Source organism: Monopterus albus, unplaced genomic scaffold, assembly GCF_001952655.1.
Source record: "Monopterus albus unplaced genomic scaffold, M_albus_1.0 scaffold6.1, whole genome shotgun sequence".
Lineage (NCBI taxonomy): Eukaryota > Metazoa > Chordata > Actinopteri > Synbranchiformes > Synbranchidae > Monopterus > Monopterus albus.
In genome coordinates, this window is record NW_018127886.1 from 4,629,351 (window position 1) to 4,643,294 (window position 13,944).

The following is a 13,944-nucleotide window of genomic DNA, read 5'->3' on the forward strand; positions in this document are numbered from 1 at the left end:
CACTGAATTTGGTGAAGAGGATAAATCAATTTGGAGGCAGACCTCACAGTTTCATTATGACATGCCCTGTGGTTTCTGCACTGCCCAACAGAGAGCAAATCCATTGTGACCCAGAGTATATTCAGGTAACTGCTGGCTGGAATTCATTATTTTTCACTCTTGTTATTTGGCATTTTGCTGCTTCAACCAAGTAATCTTGGTTTCTTTGTGCCTCTTCAGGTGATCAGACAGGTTCCCTATAACTTGAATAAGGAGGTAGTAAATAAATCTAGTCCTTGAATTTATAACTGTCCTAAAAATGTGCATAAATATGTTTGTAGATGTGTATGGATGAGAGAGAGAAAAGGAGGAATCTGTCTGTGAATGTTTTGTGTTTGAATTACAGTTGCACTGGTCACTGTCTTGGAGGGATCACTTCATTGTAGCTCTGGAGGATGCAAGCTTGATCCAGATGAATGTTGATATAAACAGATCAGACATTGCAGTTCAAGGCAGGAGGAGGGAAGTCTTGAGCCCTGTCAAAGTAAGAAACCTCACACATTGTACTGCCATCCAGTGACCATTGTCAGCATCACCACTGAAATTCACTGTAATCATAACTTTGTCTTTTTTGGTTGATCCAGTTCATGGGCAGTGAAGGAGAGTTCTTGGCCTTGAAACTGGTCAGTGGTCAGTATGCATACAGTATGGAAGCAACATGTCCGAAAGGTGGGTAACAAGCAGAAAACCAGGAGTGGAAGTTATTATTTTCCTTCACAACATTATGAGATAAGGCTTTAACACTTTTATTTTAGTTACTGGTGGAAAAACTACTCATTTACTTAAATAAAAGTGCCAATACAACAATAAAAATAGTCCATTAGAAGAATAATCTTGCATCTAAACTCTAGGTCAAACTACATAAATGGACTGTATTTTATATAGTGCTTTCTCACAGTGTGTTGCACTGGCCAAAGCGCTTTACAAAAGATCATACACCATTCACCCACCGATGACGACAGGCTGCCATGCACCGGCGCTAGTCAAGCCACCGGGAGCAATTCGGGGTTCAGTGTCTTGCTCAGGGACACTTAGGCATGCAGGGAGACCGGGAGTCGAACCACCACCTTGCTGGTCAGGAGACGACTGCCCTACCTCATGAGCCACAGCCACCCCATACATAAATATTAACAAGAAATGTACTTAAAGCATGCAAAGTAAAAGTGCCTCTTTCTGCAGAAACATAGCCCCTGTCAATGATTTATTATTACATGATTAGATTTATACTGACGCATTAACTTGTACACTGCATTTTACTGTTGTTGCTGATTGAGGTGTAACTGTAGTTTTACCTACTACTATATGTGAAATCTGATATTTTATTCGAGGGGTTCCCAACCTTTGGCCTTGTGTCCCTTTGGCCTCTCCACAGGGTCACAAGATAAATCTGAACAGTTGTGAGATGACTGGGTTAGAAACAGGAAAACTGTTCTGCTACATACATTTGTATTTATTTTTTGGGACTTTTGATGTTGCATTGTTTTATCTCTTTCAGCCCTTGAACAGTTATTGAAATTACAGCATCTGAAAAGTTTAGAGGAGCCACAACAAGTAGACACTGCTTTTTTTGTAAACAGTGACAAGTCAAAGAGGTTGGGAGCCACTGGTTTAATCTTCAACAATGAATTGTATTGTATGAGTATAATCTATGTGTAAAACTTTAAATTTTGAAGTAACTGCAGCTGTAAAATAAATGTAGTGGAGTAAAAACACAGCATTTCCCTCTGAACTTTTGTGAAGAAGTATAGAGCAGTATTAAATAAACCAAGTAAAGTACAAGTATAAACAGTTTCAAAGTACATTATTTGAGTAAACCTAGTTACGTCACTGATCTCAGTGACATGATTGATCCTTGATGTAAATTTCAGTGACTGCGTCCAGAGCAGAGGAAACTGTGCTCCACATTTTCAAACGACGGATGGGTTTGACTAGGCGAGGCAGCTACGCCAACGAAGGACTGACTGTCAGTAACGTGTCGGTGAACCAGACTGATAATGTCACTGTGCACGACATGAGTGAATTTGTGACGCTGATCATTCCTACAGACCAAATACTCCAGACCAAGGTTAGTGTTGGAACAGCAGCGCTCTTATATTTCCCAGCTAGAGTTAATCACCATGCTGGTCCATTCTGCGTAATAGAGTTGGGTCAGGTTCTGAACTTTCTTAAAATGTGAGTATTGTGCGTCTTTTTCTATAAGGATTAATTACAGTGGTTGTTTTACAGACCTGTACGGAAAGCAAACAACTGCTGCAGTCGTTCTACAGGGTGGATGTTGTGCTCACCTTCAGAGAGACAAATCACAAAATGCACTGGACCATGGAGAACACACTGCCATGCACAGGTGAGTGTGTGAGCTGCTGATCAGCACAGTAAAACTAAAGTGGTGATTAATTATTGGATGATATTTTGACCACTACAGACTTTTAATGTAATCACACCAGGTACTTACCTTTGTTTGTTGCTCAGTCAATCACTTAATCTTTCAACTTTAGTACCTTTCAAACAGTTCAAGGGTGAGATAGAAGTAATTATAAAAGTAACATAAAGTAACATAAGAAAATCAAACAATAACAATAAAAGACAGGCCAAGTACGGTACATTCTGAACTTCTATCCTAAAGATGAAGATTTTTATCAGTATCGTATCTAGTGCATTTTCAGTTTTTTTCATATTAACAGCATTCTGATCAACTTGTGTCAACATTAAGTTTCCTTTGCTATTAGTTTCAAAACCAACCTTAACAATAATTATAAGCCAAATCTACATCGAACATGTTTGGAATAAAGATCCCTTCCAGACATGTTGAAGGCATCTAAAAATGCTCTGTTTTGCAAATATTGTTCATTTCAAATGTTTAAGTGCTTGATGACCCAAAAACGCTACTGCGTAACGCAGGCTTCAAGTTTCCACATCGCTCTTCACATAAGTTACATAATGATTGGTTTACAACAACAAAAAAATGTGATGGCACAAAATCATGTTCATGAAAAAACCACCTTCTAGTGTCAAACTCTGGAATAATAATCACAATAAAGGGTGTGTTCATTTATGGATTTACTACACTGAAGCTGAGATAGATTCTGTTAATTTGTAAAATTGTGTTTAAAAAAAACTCAGTAATGCTACTCAAAAGTCTATTTTAAGTCATTATTTTAAAAAGTAGAATCATAAATGTTGCTTGTGTGTATAAATTAAATTCAACTGTATTTAAATGATGGAATCATACCTCCACAGTCAAGCCTGCAGTGTCACACATCACATCATCTCCCGGTCCAAACACCACAGGCCTGTCCATGCTCAACTTTAAAGCTGAGAGTTTTGATTTTCATAATACAACAATAAACACTTCAGCAGAACCAGATTTCCTTGAGTCGTCAAGTGCAACTGAATCATCAGCAGCATCTTTCCACGCTACAGTTACACCTGAACAAGAGCGCCAACGATTCAACACAACCAGTGGGAACAGAGACCAGCAAAAGCAGCGAAGACTTAAGTGGATTTGGTCGAATTAAAAATATGATAAATTTTGTGAAACAGATCTGTTAAGATACATAATGGCCAAAAAATGAAACTGTGTTTTTACTCCACTACCTTTTCAGGTGTCAGCGACATAATCAAATTCATGTCATAGTTGTGAAGGACTCATAACGTCAAATTCTGCAACACTATGTTTCTCTTCATTAAAAGCTTTATATGAAATTTTATTTTTACTTTGACTTTTTGACTTTAAATTAGACTTTAGGAGCAGTTTTAATGTAGTGCCATTGTCATGCCAACACTTGCTTTAAAGCTAGGTTATTCACTTATTTTGTTTTCATTCCCTTTGGCGCCATGTGCTACATGTCTGTTCCCAGTCTTGAAAGGTGATGCTGTGGTCCGTCAGCGCTGAGAAGGTTTGGTTATACAAGCAGAAATAGAGACAGACCTCTGCCAGCTGCTGCCTGCGGGCGAACATTATCCAGACACAGACAAGGCAGGCGTTAAATAAACATGTCTCTGTCCGAGCAGGGTAAACAGGCTGACGTAGAGAAGACTCTGCAGTTGTTACAGCTGATGCCACCTTTCAGAGAAGCTTTGTGTTAATTCACAATAAAGAATTGTTTTTCAGTAATACAGAAATCTTCTCAGTGATCAATCTCAGACTTTAGAAATCTTGTGTTTTTAGGGGGAGTCTGACACTTTGCTAATGTTTAGGTTTTTTTTCTGGAAAAAGAGAAACTAATCAAGTTTCAGCCATTGCCACTGGGTTGCTGTGGCACGTATGTCTGCTGTAGTATGCTATGCCAACAGTAGAGGGCACTATTGAATGAGTTTTCATATAACTCCCTGTATGGGCCACATCCTGCTGGCAGCTGCTCATTTTGATAATCAACCAGTTTTTATATATTTTTGCATTAGATGAATTTTTATTATTAGTTGCATTATGTCTGTATTGACATTTGAGCTGTATGCCGGATTACCCCTGCAAATTGTAGAAAAGGGGAAGTGCTTTTTAATAGTTGAATAGTTTAACTGAAATGTTTCCAATTCACAGGAATGGATCAGACTCTTTTGACTAAAATGTCTGAAGATGTTTCACTTTTGTTTCCACCCTTTTTTCACCTTTGTTATTGTGACCTCCTGGTATGCACCAAAGCTTCTGTAAATGATAACAGTGCAGTGTTACGCAGTTACATGCATCATATACAATGGGCTGTGGGGCAGAAAATCTAAACTTCCTTGTGCCTTTGGTCCCCATCTGTTCGGTGAACTTATGAGCAGGAAATGGAATAAGTGGTGCAAAAAGCACGCCAACATCCCCACTCCTTTCATGTGGCCTCTCTCGGCCATTACCCTATCTGTACTGACTGTTAACAGCCTTTACAAAGTTAAAAATCCCTTTCATGTTTCACTGTTTCATTTTTGTTTTAATTTCAGTCACAGCATATGGTTTGCACATCTGGGGGATTCTAAGCATTTCTGTGAAGTGATCCTTATATGGTCTTCATTGTTATTGCTCATAATCACGCATCATTATTATAAACAAGTTCTGTCTTGATTGGCCACTTTTGAGCTTTCTCTGTAAAGATGTTTAATAATGTGATTTTGCCCCTTGTGACTTATCCCAGTCTCCTTATGTGACATGTTTCACTTCATACTTTTTTTTTTTTTTGAGAGGAGTGCTCTGTGGAAATGTTTATAGTAAGATCTTGTGTGCAGACGTCTCCATTAAACTGCAAAAATGAAATATTTCTTGTTAATGTTCAGTGTTGTCAAACCCCAAAGTGATCCAACAATAAGATTGCCAGACAAACTGTGCCATGTGAGCACAAACAAGCAATCAGATCAGGAAATTTAATAAGTGTATCTCCTCTCAGCTCATTTGAGGATAAACATATTTGATCCTGCATAATACAAAGAGAGTGTCATTAACTCGCTGGCAGTTTAATGACACCAAAATGAAGTCAAAATTACTATTGTGAACAACTTTGGGTCATTAAATGGCACTTCAGCATCCTCTGCTCGCTGCGTACCAGCGCTCAGGCAGACAGGCCTTCGTGCCACTGGAGAGATGTGAGGAGGAAGAGAGGGAGGAAGGCTCTGTGAGGCTTTGAGTGGTTTGCTAGGCCTCTTCATCTCATTCCACAGGTAATTACAGAATCATGGGACATTCATGCATGTAACCACGGTTACGTTGCACAGTAGCATATGTGCTCATGATATTATCCAGCACCAGAGCAAAAGGTAAATAAGAACAGATGCAGCTGGTTGCTACGGACCTTTGCCAAACTTGTCCATACCCCTAATTATTCCCATGTGGGCCTGCTGAGCTCAAGTACAAGGGGCGGGTGTGCCCTGTTTAAGAAATGCCCATGTTTCTCAAAGGGAGAAATTTATGAATGGGACAATGAGTCTCTGTTGGTGTTTGCGATGATGTGTGGTATATGTGTGCGCCTGCCATTTAATGCAGTGGAAATAATAAAAGTTTCACCTATTTCCTAGTCACTTTCTTCTGAGGTGAGACCATCATATCTGGCCCTGTCTGAACATCCCCAGTTGCTTAAAACTCTGCTGGTCTTGATGCTTTCTTTGCCAATCCATTTCTGGATGTGTGTGCGTGACACTGCACAATGTCAGGGAGGTCCCTGGCTGGACCTGACCCAGGTCTGCTGCAGGCCAGATGAAAAATTGAGGAAGAGGCTCGATTTCAGCGATATCCTGCCTTTGCTCGGCATCTGATTACTGTACACAGCCTGCAGAGGGGCTAAGTTTAGTGTGCTGTGAGATTATATGTTTGTTTGGTGGGTTCCAGGTGTATTTGTATGTGCACACAGGTTACCCTGAGAAGAAGTCCGTGGGTGGACTTGAAATTCCTGATTTAAGGGCATGTTCTGATAATATGATAAACAATTAGATGTTTCCAGTGTCTTCTGTGTTGCCTCTGCTGAGCTGGAGTGTGGCCTATCCTCTTTTTACCACACACACACACTTAACACGTCTTACAGTATGAAGCTTGCTGCCAACAGCGCATGCCTCCTCTCCTTCTCTCATTAACCACAACTGTCAGATCCTCCAGATGAGGAGCAATTAAACGAGATAATAAACACTCACCATCAATTCCTGTTTGTTGTTGCTGCTGCTGTTGTTGTTGTTGTTGATGTCGACGAGCTGGGGGCTCCACTTCTGCTACCTTAGTGCAAGTACTTCAGTAAGACACTAGAGCAGCAGGGGAGTCCTCTACCTGCTGCATGTATAGCAACACCATGCTGCTAATAAAAAAGGTACAGTGAATGTTAACAATTAGATCCTAATCAGACACAGCTCACAGAGGCTGCGCTTTTATCCCCAGGCTTCACAGAAAAGGCAAACAAAGAGCTGCAAACTGTCAAGATAAAACACTACTTGGGATTGGTCATGTCTTAGAGCTTCTTAAAGGGCAGTAATCTCACCGTGCGGTGCTTCTGAGACGACATGCTGTAAAGATTCCTGTGTTTGCGCTTGTATTGGAGTGATAAGGCCGCTCCTCATCAGGCCTCGCTTCTGATGAGGTTCATCTCTCCTGACGATGAGAAGATGGGGAGGTGTTGGGAGACAGAGAGAGAGAAGTCATGGAGGTTGTTTATACTGTAGATGATCAGGTGATGATTTTAAAAAAGGTGTTAGAAAAATGTTCCAAATGAAGAAGAGTTGAACATGAAGCTGTTATTTTGAGGAGCGTTCTGAATTACAAACTTCCTTTTTTATGTCAGTGTTCACTTGTATGATAAGAAAAGTTAATGTTTGTTGTAATGACATGAACTTTAGTTGACCTCCAGAATAAGGCAAACGTGCGTGTTCACTCATAATTGTTTAGCCTGTGGGAAAAAAAAGGTGCCTGGGATGGTTTTCCACTTAAATTTGAAGGCTGGACAAAACATTCTTAGGAATTTAAAGACAATACCCTTTCTTTCAGAGGCTATAAAAACATGTATACAGCTGTACAAGGAGTTTCCTGATTCAAAGGCAAAATATGGTGTCAGATATTCCTATTAACAATCAGGATGGCGTGGCCTGGAAAATAATGCACAAGATGAAACCGTGGCCTGTTCAGAAAAAAGCAGAGAAAAAAAGATCCGATTTCCCTTTCTCTCTGGAAAAATGGACATAGCCTTTTGTTTGGAAACTATATTTCCCTCAAAAACACCCTCAAAACTAAACAATATCGACAGTGTAGGATTAATCGTCTTCTGCTCTTTTGTGTTCGGCGGCCACTGTTTGTGTTTTTGCCATGGAAACGGCAAGGTTATTTATCTTTACAACCCTTTTACAATAACGTCCCTTTCCTGACCAAACAACAGAGGAAATATCAGGTCAAGCCTCTTCCCCCTTTTAATGATCAGGTCAATTTAGCCTCAGTGTTTCAAAGACAACTCATGCACATTCACACGTGTCCACACGCAGTCATGCTACTGATGAGAAACCTACAGTTTGTGATTAAGATTTCCGTCTTCATTGTGTGTGTGTTTAGAACCTTTGTCCTTTCAGTAGCCTTTATGTTGAAGGAAAAGGGAGGCGGCAGATTTCCATTTATTCTCTGCATGTCTAAAAGCTCTGAAAGTCAGTTCAGACAGAAACGCTAGATGGAGACAGAGAAAACTGACTGTCAGGTCACATTTCAGACAGGTTTGAGAATACACTTCGCAGTATATGAAACACTGGACAATCAGCACTCTCATAAAGACAGAACTGAACATATTGCTTCAGTTTTTTTTTTTTTTTTGCAAATCCACTTGGATTCTGTTAAATACATGCACGCATGTATAGCACGTCTTTCTGGGTATTCAGAAGTCAAAATTTGCAGAAAATGTAATCAGTTTTGCTTGAGCTGGATACTGTGTTTTTCTCCTTCATGGATAAATCTAATAATCAGCTTTTCCCAAAATGTGCTCTGTGCAGTCATCTGCAAACATCTTGCAAAGCATTGTGACTTGTGTATGCTCCAGTATACTTCAGTTGTCTTCTGCTGTCCCCTCTCTTAGCACTGGGGAGACAAGCAATTACTCCTTTTAAGGAGCTGTTCTCATGAAGGTTGCCCACAGTATATGCAGTCTACTTCCCTCAATCCACACAAATGGCGCCGATAATAGAAGAAACTGACAATTTAGATGAGGAGAAATAGGCATAAAAGCATGAGGTGCATAGAAAGTACATGTCACAATTAAATTACTTAATGGCTGAAAATCCCACGATAGATCACAAGTAATTTACATCAAGAGTCACTGTAATAAAGACTTTGTAAAACTTACATTGAAATTCAATTAGAGTGTTGAATGCATAACCAAAGCAGTGAAAAATGAACTCATTGGGGGTCCCTTTTCATTACTGGCCTGAGGCAAAAGAGACCATTAATTTAATACATTCCATGTTTTTTCACATGAGCATTTTAAAGTTAGTGCACATTTCCGTCCTAATGTATCTAATACAAAGAGAGAGCCTGCCAAAGACTGCATTATACAAGCAGCAAAGAACCCCGCCACCCCCCTCACCAGTTGTTACCTTGAGTAGTCAGACCACTTTCAATCAGTCAAGCTTGAAAAACGGCCTGGCCCTAAAAAAAAAAAAAAAAAACCAAAACAACAAAAGAAGAAATTATGATATTGTTTTATTGATTCATAGTCATAGTGAATATTCCTGTACTGCAGGTGCCGCTCCTGGCACAGAGGTGCATGCAGTGGTGCTGACTTTGACTGTTAGCGGTTAAACGGCACATCTTAATTAAGATATTACTGTTTTATCTTAGAACAGTGGATCTGCACCCTTCAGTCAACCACAAAGCCAAAACTGAACTGGGAGCCCTTCAGATGTTCCACCCTTAAGAAGAGTACTAATTAAAAGACTGTTTCATTAACTGTTCCAGCTTGGTAAATATAAGTTTACTAGGGGTCAATAGACTTTACAACACATAATTATTTAGAATATAATTACTGTGTAAAGGGAGCCATGAAAAATACCTTCAAAATAAAGCGAAGTTGTTTGTCGGGCCAAAGACGACCCACTGTGTCGGTCTAGGCTTAGCAGAGTTCAGAGGGCAGGTCATGTTAGCTGCTGTCAACGTGACGCACCATCAGTTTATCAGTCTCCTTTACACCTTTTTACAGCACACATGGCTGCGATTTGGAAAGCGGCCAGGGAGCCACAATAAACCACAGGCTCTTTATACTTGTTGCAAGCAGGTGAGGTAATTACAAGCCAGTTAAAATCATTTGTTTTCTGCAAAGAGAATTTTACGGAGAATGCTCAAAACCTTTTAAATAGCAGTTAATGGTCATTCCTCACACTGCAGGTGTGAAAAGATCTTAATGTTCCCGCACTTTTTATGTTTTCATGTTGAGGTTTTCACATCTTGAACTTAGTTTGAGTTGCACACACTATGATTTGGCTCAACTCATGACCTCTCCCCCAATGAGAGTGACACTGAAGCCAGTCCGGGTGAGTCCTTGTGAAGTTGGGGGGGAGTAAACATGCATTATTTATTAAAAAACTGTGAATGTTAGTGCTTCTTTTCCTTGTTTCAGCACGCATTTTTCCATTTGTCTTGTGATTCTAAATTTTTAACGTTTCCCCCCCACAAAGCATTGATGTTGAATACAATTAAGGCCATAACAGCAAAATTACTTCTGACACCACTGTGTTTGCAAATTATAATATGTCAGATAGAGAAAATTCAGCTGGGAGAATGGGCTGGGAAAAATATGAGAGTTATCTAAATATTACATGCACTGTCTTGGAAAAGTGACAAAATCATTTGAATTAACAGAAAAGATGAGAGAGCTAATTGAAAACTCTTGGTTTATTTATATATGTTTAGAAAGCTCATCATATTTTCAAGAGCAGGATGTGCCCTCCACAAACACAACGCTGTATCCTGCCCAGAAAAAGAGCAGGAAAGGCTGAAGTGCATATTTGATTTATTTATTTTCATCCAGACGGATACTCAGAGCTTTATACAGATTTTGCCATTTGGAGGTTGAAATAATGGATGGGGCGTTCATCCATTTTTAATTCCTCCATGTTGTGTGAAGGGTAAACATGCTGTTCGAGATGTCTTTTCTTTGCTGAACTGTGTTTTCTCATTATGAGACTGTGTATAGAGCAGAAACTAGTCACGAAAGTGCTTAAAGTGTATTGCAACAAGTCATTGAGGGTGTTTCCAATAATGCTTATTCCCAAAAGCCATTCATTCTGAAGAGCTGAAAAAAAAAACTGCTTCCATAGGTGCTGTCTATCACATTGTATATATGTGTACACATTCAGTGATGGTTGTGATTTCCCTTTAATTAATTTGTAGTGTTCAGCGATCTAAGGACAGGGATCTTTGTTGACAGACCATTCACCCATGGGAGGTTATTCTGCGAGTAATACAGTGCAACAGCTCTCAGTTTGGACCCAGACGCTAGCCCACAGATCCACTGATAATTTGGAATCATTTTTAATAAGTCATAATTACACACAGGGTCTGATTGTGCTCTGCAGCCCTTGAAAATGAAATATGTTACATTGGGGCCTGATGGTAAAGGATATTGCTTGCTGTTCATACATAATTGAGCGATCTTGAATGTCAAACCAGTGGGAGAAAATGCAACAGAAACAACACCTCACCACAAAAGTACACAGCATCCTCCCCACTCTAAGCCAGCCAGCAGAAAGGAACATGTGTTATGTGGTGTACCAAAGTGCTCGAACGAGGTGTATGTTGACAGGTTTTGTATTCAGCAGTGCTTTTCTCAAACTGCCGCTCTTTAAGTAACTACTGCTTTTTTTCTATATTGAGCTTAGATAGAAGAAAGTCACTTAAAATAAAACAAACAATATGTGATCCATGTATTAGGCTCTGAAAAAATATTTTAGTTTTTAAATTGAAAGATAATAAGAGATGTGGCTGTTTTCCTCATCTGTGATAGAGTGTGGAGGTCTGGCAGGAGGAAGAGAGTTGTCTGTAAACAGATAACCTGGCTTTGTTAGTAAATGAAATACACAGGAGCTCAGGGATGGAAGCTTTTTATTTCTTCCTCTTCTTTATAGATAAACGACTTGCTGTCTCCTGAGCAAAGAGCCATCTTTATATTTTTGACGTTTTTGTGTTTAATGTGTTGTATATTTTATATGGCCCATCTTTATGCTCTGCCTTTTTGCATTTTCTTCTAAAGCTCAAATGCAGTTATTGATGCTCTGCTTCTAGTACATTATGCATTATTTGCTAGTAAGTACCATTTTTGCATATTGACGGTAACAAGAAAATGCATGTATGGAAATTCTAATATAAATTGACTTATATGTATAGGTGTAGACTCTGCTCACTAAGCTCTTCTGCAAATAATATATAGTTCTTTATGCCGCTAATCCAGAGGAGCAGTCTTAAAGACTGCAGACGAAAAAAAAACAACCTGGACCTTTAGCTTTTAAAGACTTTTATCTTATATTACAGGACTGACAGACTGTTCCTCTTTCTAAGGCTTTTATGCTTTGTTTCAAGAGGCCCAGGAAGAGAGATGCACGAGAAGACGAAGGGTGATATTGATAAGGATGGAAGGTGCAGAGGAGTGTACTCCAGTGTAATGCAGCTTTATGATGCCCTTTTTCATTTAGCATGAATGGTTTTTATGATTCCATTTCTTGGGTGAACAGGGATGAAAGAGGACTGAGGGGTCGAAACAGACTGAGGACACATCGGGACCATCAAAAACAGTTTGCCTTCTTCACCGTCAACACACTAAAAAAAAAAAAAAATCCTTTTACTCGAAATGTCTCAACCAACCTCAAACACTGAATAAATGACACTGACATTCAGGCAAAAACTGTGAATGAATTTGGCTGTTAACTGACTTGTTCCCTTCCAAACAGCTTCCTCTCGTAAAGTCTGGCTGATAATAAGCTGCTGCGGCTGCTCTGAAACTCTTCACCCCTCATTAACAATTTGCACATTTTTCGTTAAGCTACACACTTATTACCTTATTATCGGTTTTGTCTGGAACCTTGGAAATGAAGAAAAATATAGTTTCTGTCAAAGCATCCCATTTACCACACTGAGCTCTTTTTCACACTCTTTAAAATTTACATAAGTGTCATACTTTCAAACATAAATTGTTACCTTTCTGTCCAATCTCCCTTTAGAAACCTGTACTACAAAATATCTACGAACTTGTATTCTTTATATTTTCACATCCTCTAACAGGAGGGTAATTATTTTTGGACACCATCTTAATGTAAATGTTTTCTGCTAGTGAGACTAAGATACGTCAGTGTTGGAGAGGACATGGTTTTATCTTTGTTAGCGGGTAAAACAAAAAATTTACTTCACAAACACAGATCCTACAAATAAAGTAACATCTACAGTAATGACTCCCCTGGAAGCGGAACAAGTAATATCTACAAAATAACTCAAGCAATCAGAGAAATAATGGAGTTAAAAGTAGAATATTGCTTACTAAAAGTAGTGGAGTAGAAGTATATATTAGCAGAAAAGGAAAATACTCAAGTACATCAAAATTGCACCAAGTAAAGTAAGGAACTTCTCATATTTTAAACTACAACTCCTTTCTTTATAATACCCATCTCTCTCTTAGCATTTTTTCTTTCTTTTTATTATTTTGTTGGACATCTGTATATCTAATGCTTCATCAGATAACTTTCAGTCCAAAACTCATTTTCCCAAGATTCTGTGGACCCCGACACAAAGAGTGTGTTGGAGTTTCTTTTTCCTCACGTTTGCCAGAACCTTGTGTTAACACTGTAGTGAAGATTTTTTTAAAAAGACATGAACTTTCGATTGGCCGCACTGTTGTAACAGGTCATGTTTTATGAACTTTCGATTGGCCGCACTGTTGTAACAGGTCATTTTGTGATTTCATGTACTTTAGACATCCCCCCATTTATATGAATACAAATACAGGCTTATAGATTAGGTGTTTTTTCTTATATTCAGAAGTAGTAAAGTAGCTTTTATTTCTGACAGTAAATATCGGTGCAAAATTTGATGTTATATTATGTATGTTATATTATTTTTATGTCACATACATGCAAGATGTGGCTGGAGGGCAGATCTTGTCTATGACTGCATCCTGACTGATGTTACAGCTTTACCACTGAATTTAAGTAGGACAGCTGTTTCTAAACAGGTAAATCAGGAAACTGTAATAATCTAGATGTACTTAGCAACAGATAAACTCATATAAAGTCTCTAGGTTTGGATATGAGCAGAGCTTCACACTGAAAACAGAGACCTGCAAAACCTATTAGAAGAATGCTCTGAATGGACGACTTACTTGCTCATCTCTGCTCTGTGATCCTGATACTGATTCTAGCATTTAAAGCATCCGCTTCCCAAGAACAGGGCATCTTTTTTTTTGTCTCTCAGTAAGGTTTTTGTAGTTTTATCCTCACATA

General features: G+C 39.0%; 1 protein-coding gene across 1 annotated transcript; it reads left to right on the top strand.

Annotated features, from left to right (window-relative positions):
* Positions 1 to 50: 50 nt before the first annotated feature.
* ciroz (ciliated left-right organizer protein containing ZP-N domains) lies at positions 51 to 4,435 on the top strand. Its single transcript, XM_020620008.1, has 7 exons — positions 51 to 125; positions 220 to 255; positions 386 to 523; positions 624 to 708; positions 1,908 to 2,104; positions 2,266 to 2,383; positions 3,277 to 4,435. The coding sequence occupies exons 1-7, from the start codon at positions 57 to 59 to the stop codon at positions 3,552 to 3,554; spliced, it is 921 nt and encodes a 306-aa protein (XP_020475664.1). The 5' UTR covers positions 51 to 56; the 3' UTR covers positions 3,555 to 4,435.
* The last annotated feature ends 9,509 nt before the right edge of the window (positions 4,436 to 13,944 follow it).

Excerpts from the sequence above, each read along its gene's own strand:
- ciroz (XM_020620008.1), top strand. The coding sequence starts at position 57 with ATGACATGCCCTGTGGTTTCTGCACTGCCCAACAGAGAGCAAATCCAT. Across the intron at positions 126-219 it reads GTGACCCAGAGTATATTCAG|GTGATCAGACAGGTTCCCTA; the intron begins GTAACTGCTGGC and ends GTGCCTCTTCAG. Across the intron at positions 2,384-3,276 it reads GAACACACTGCCATGCACAG|TCAAGCCTGCAGTGTCACAC; the intron begins GTGAGTGTGTGA and ends ATACCTCCACAG.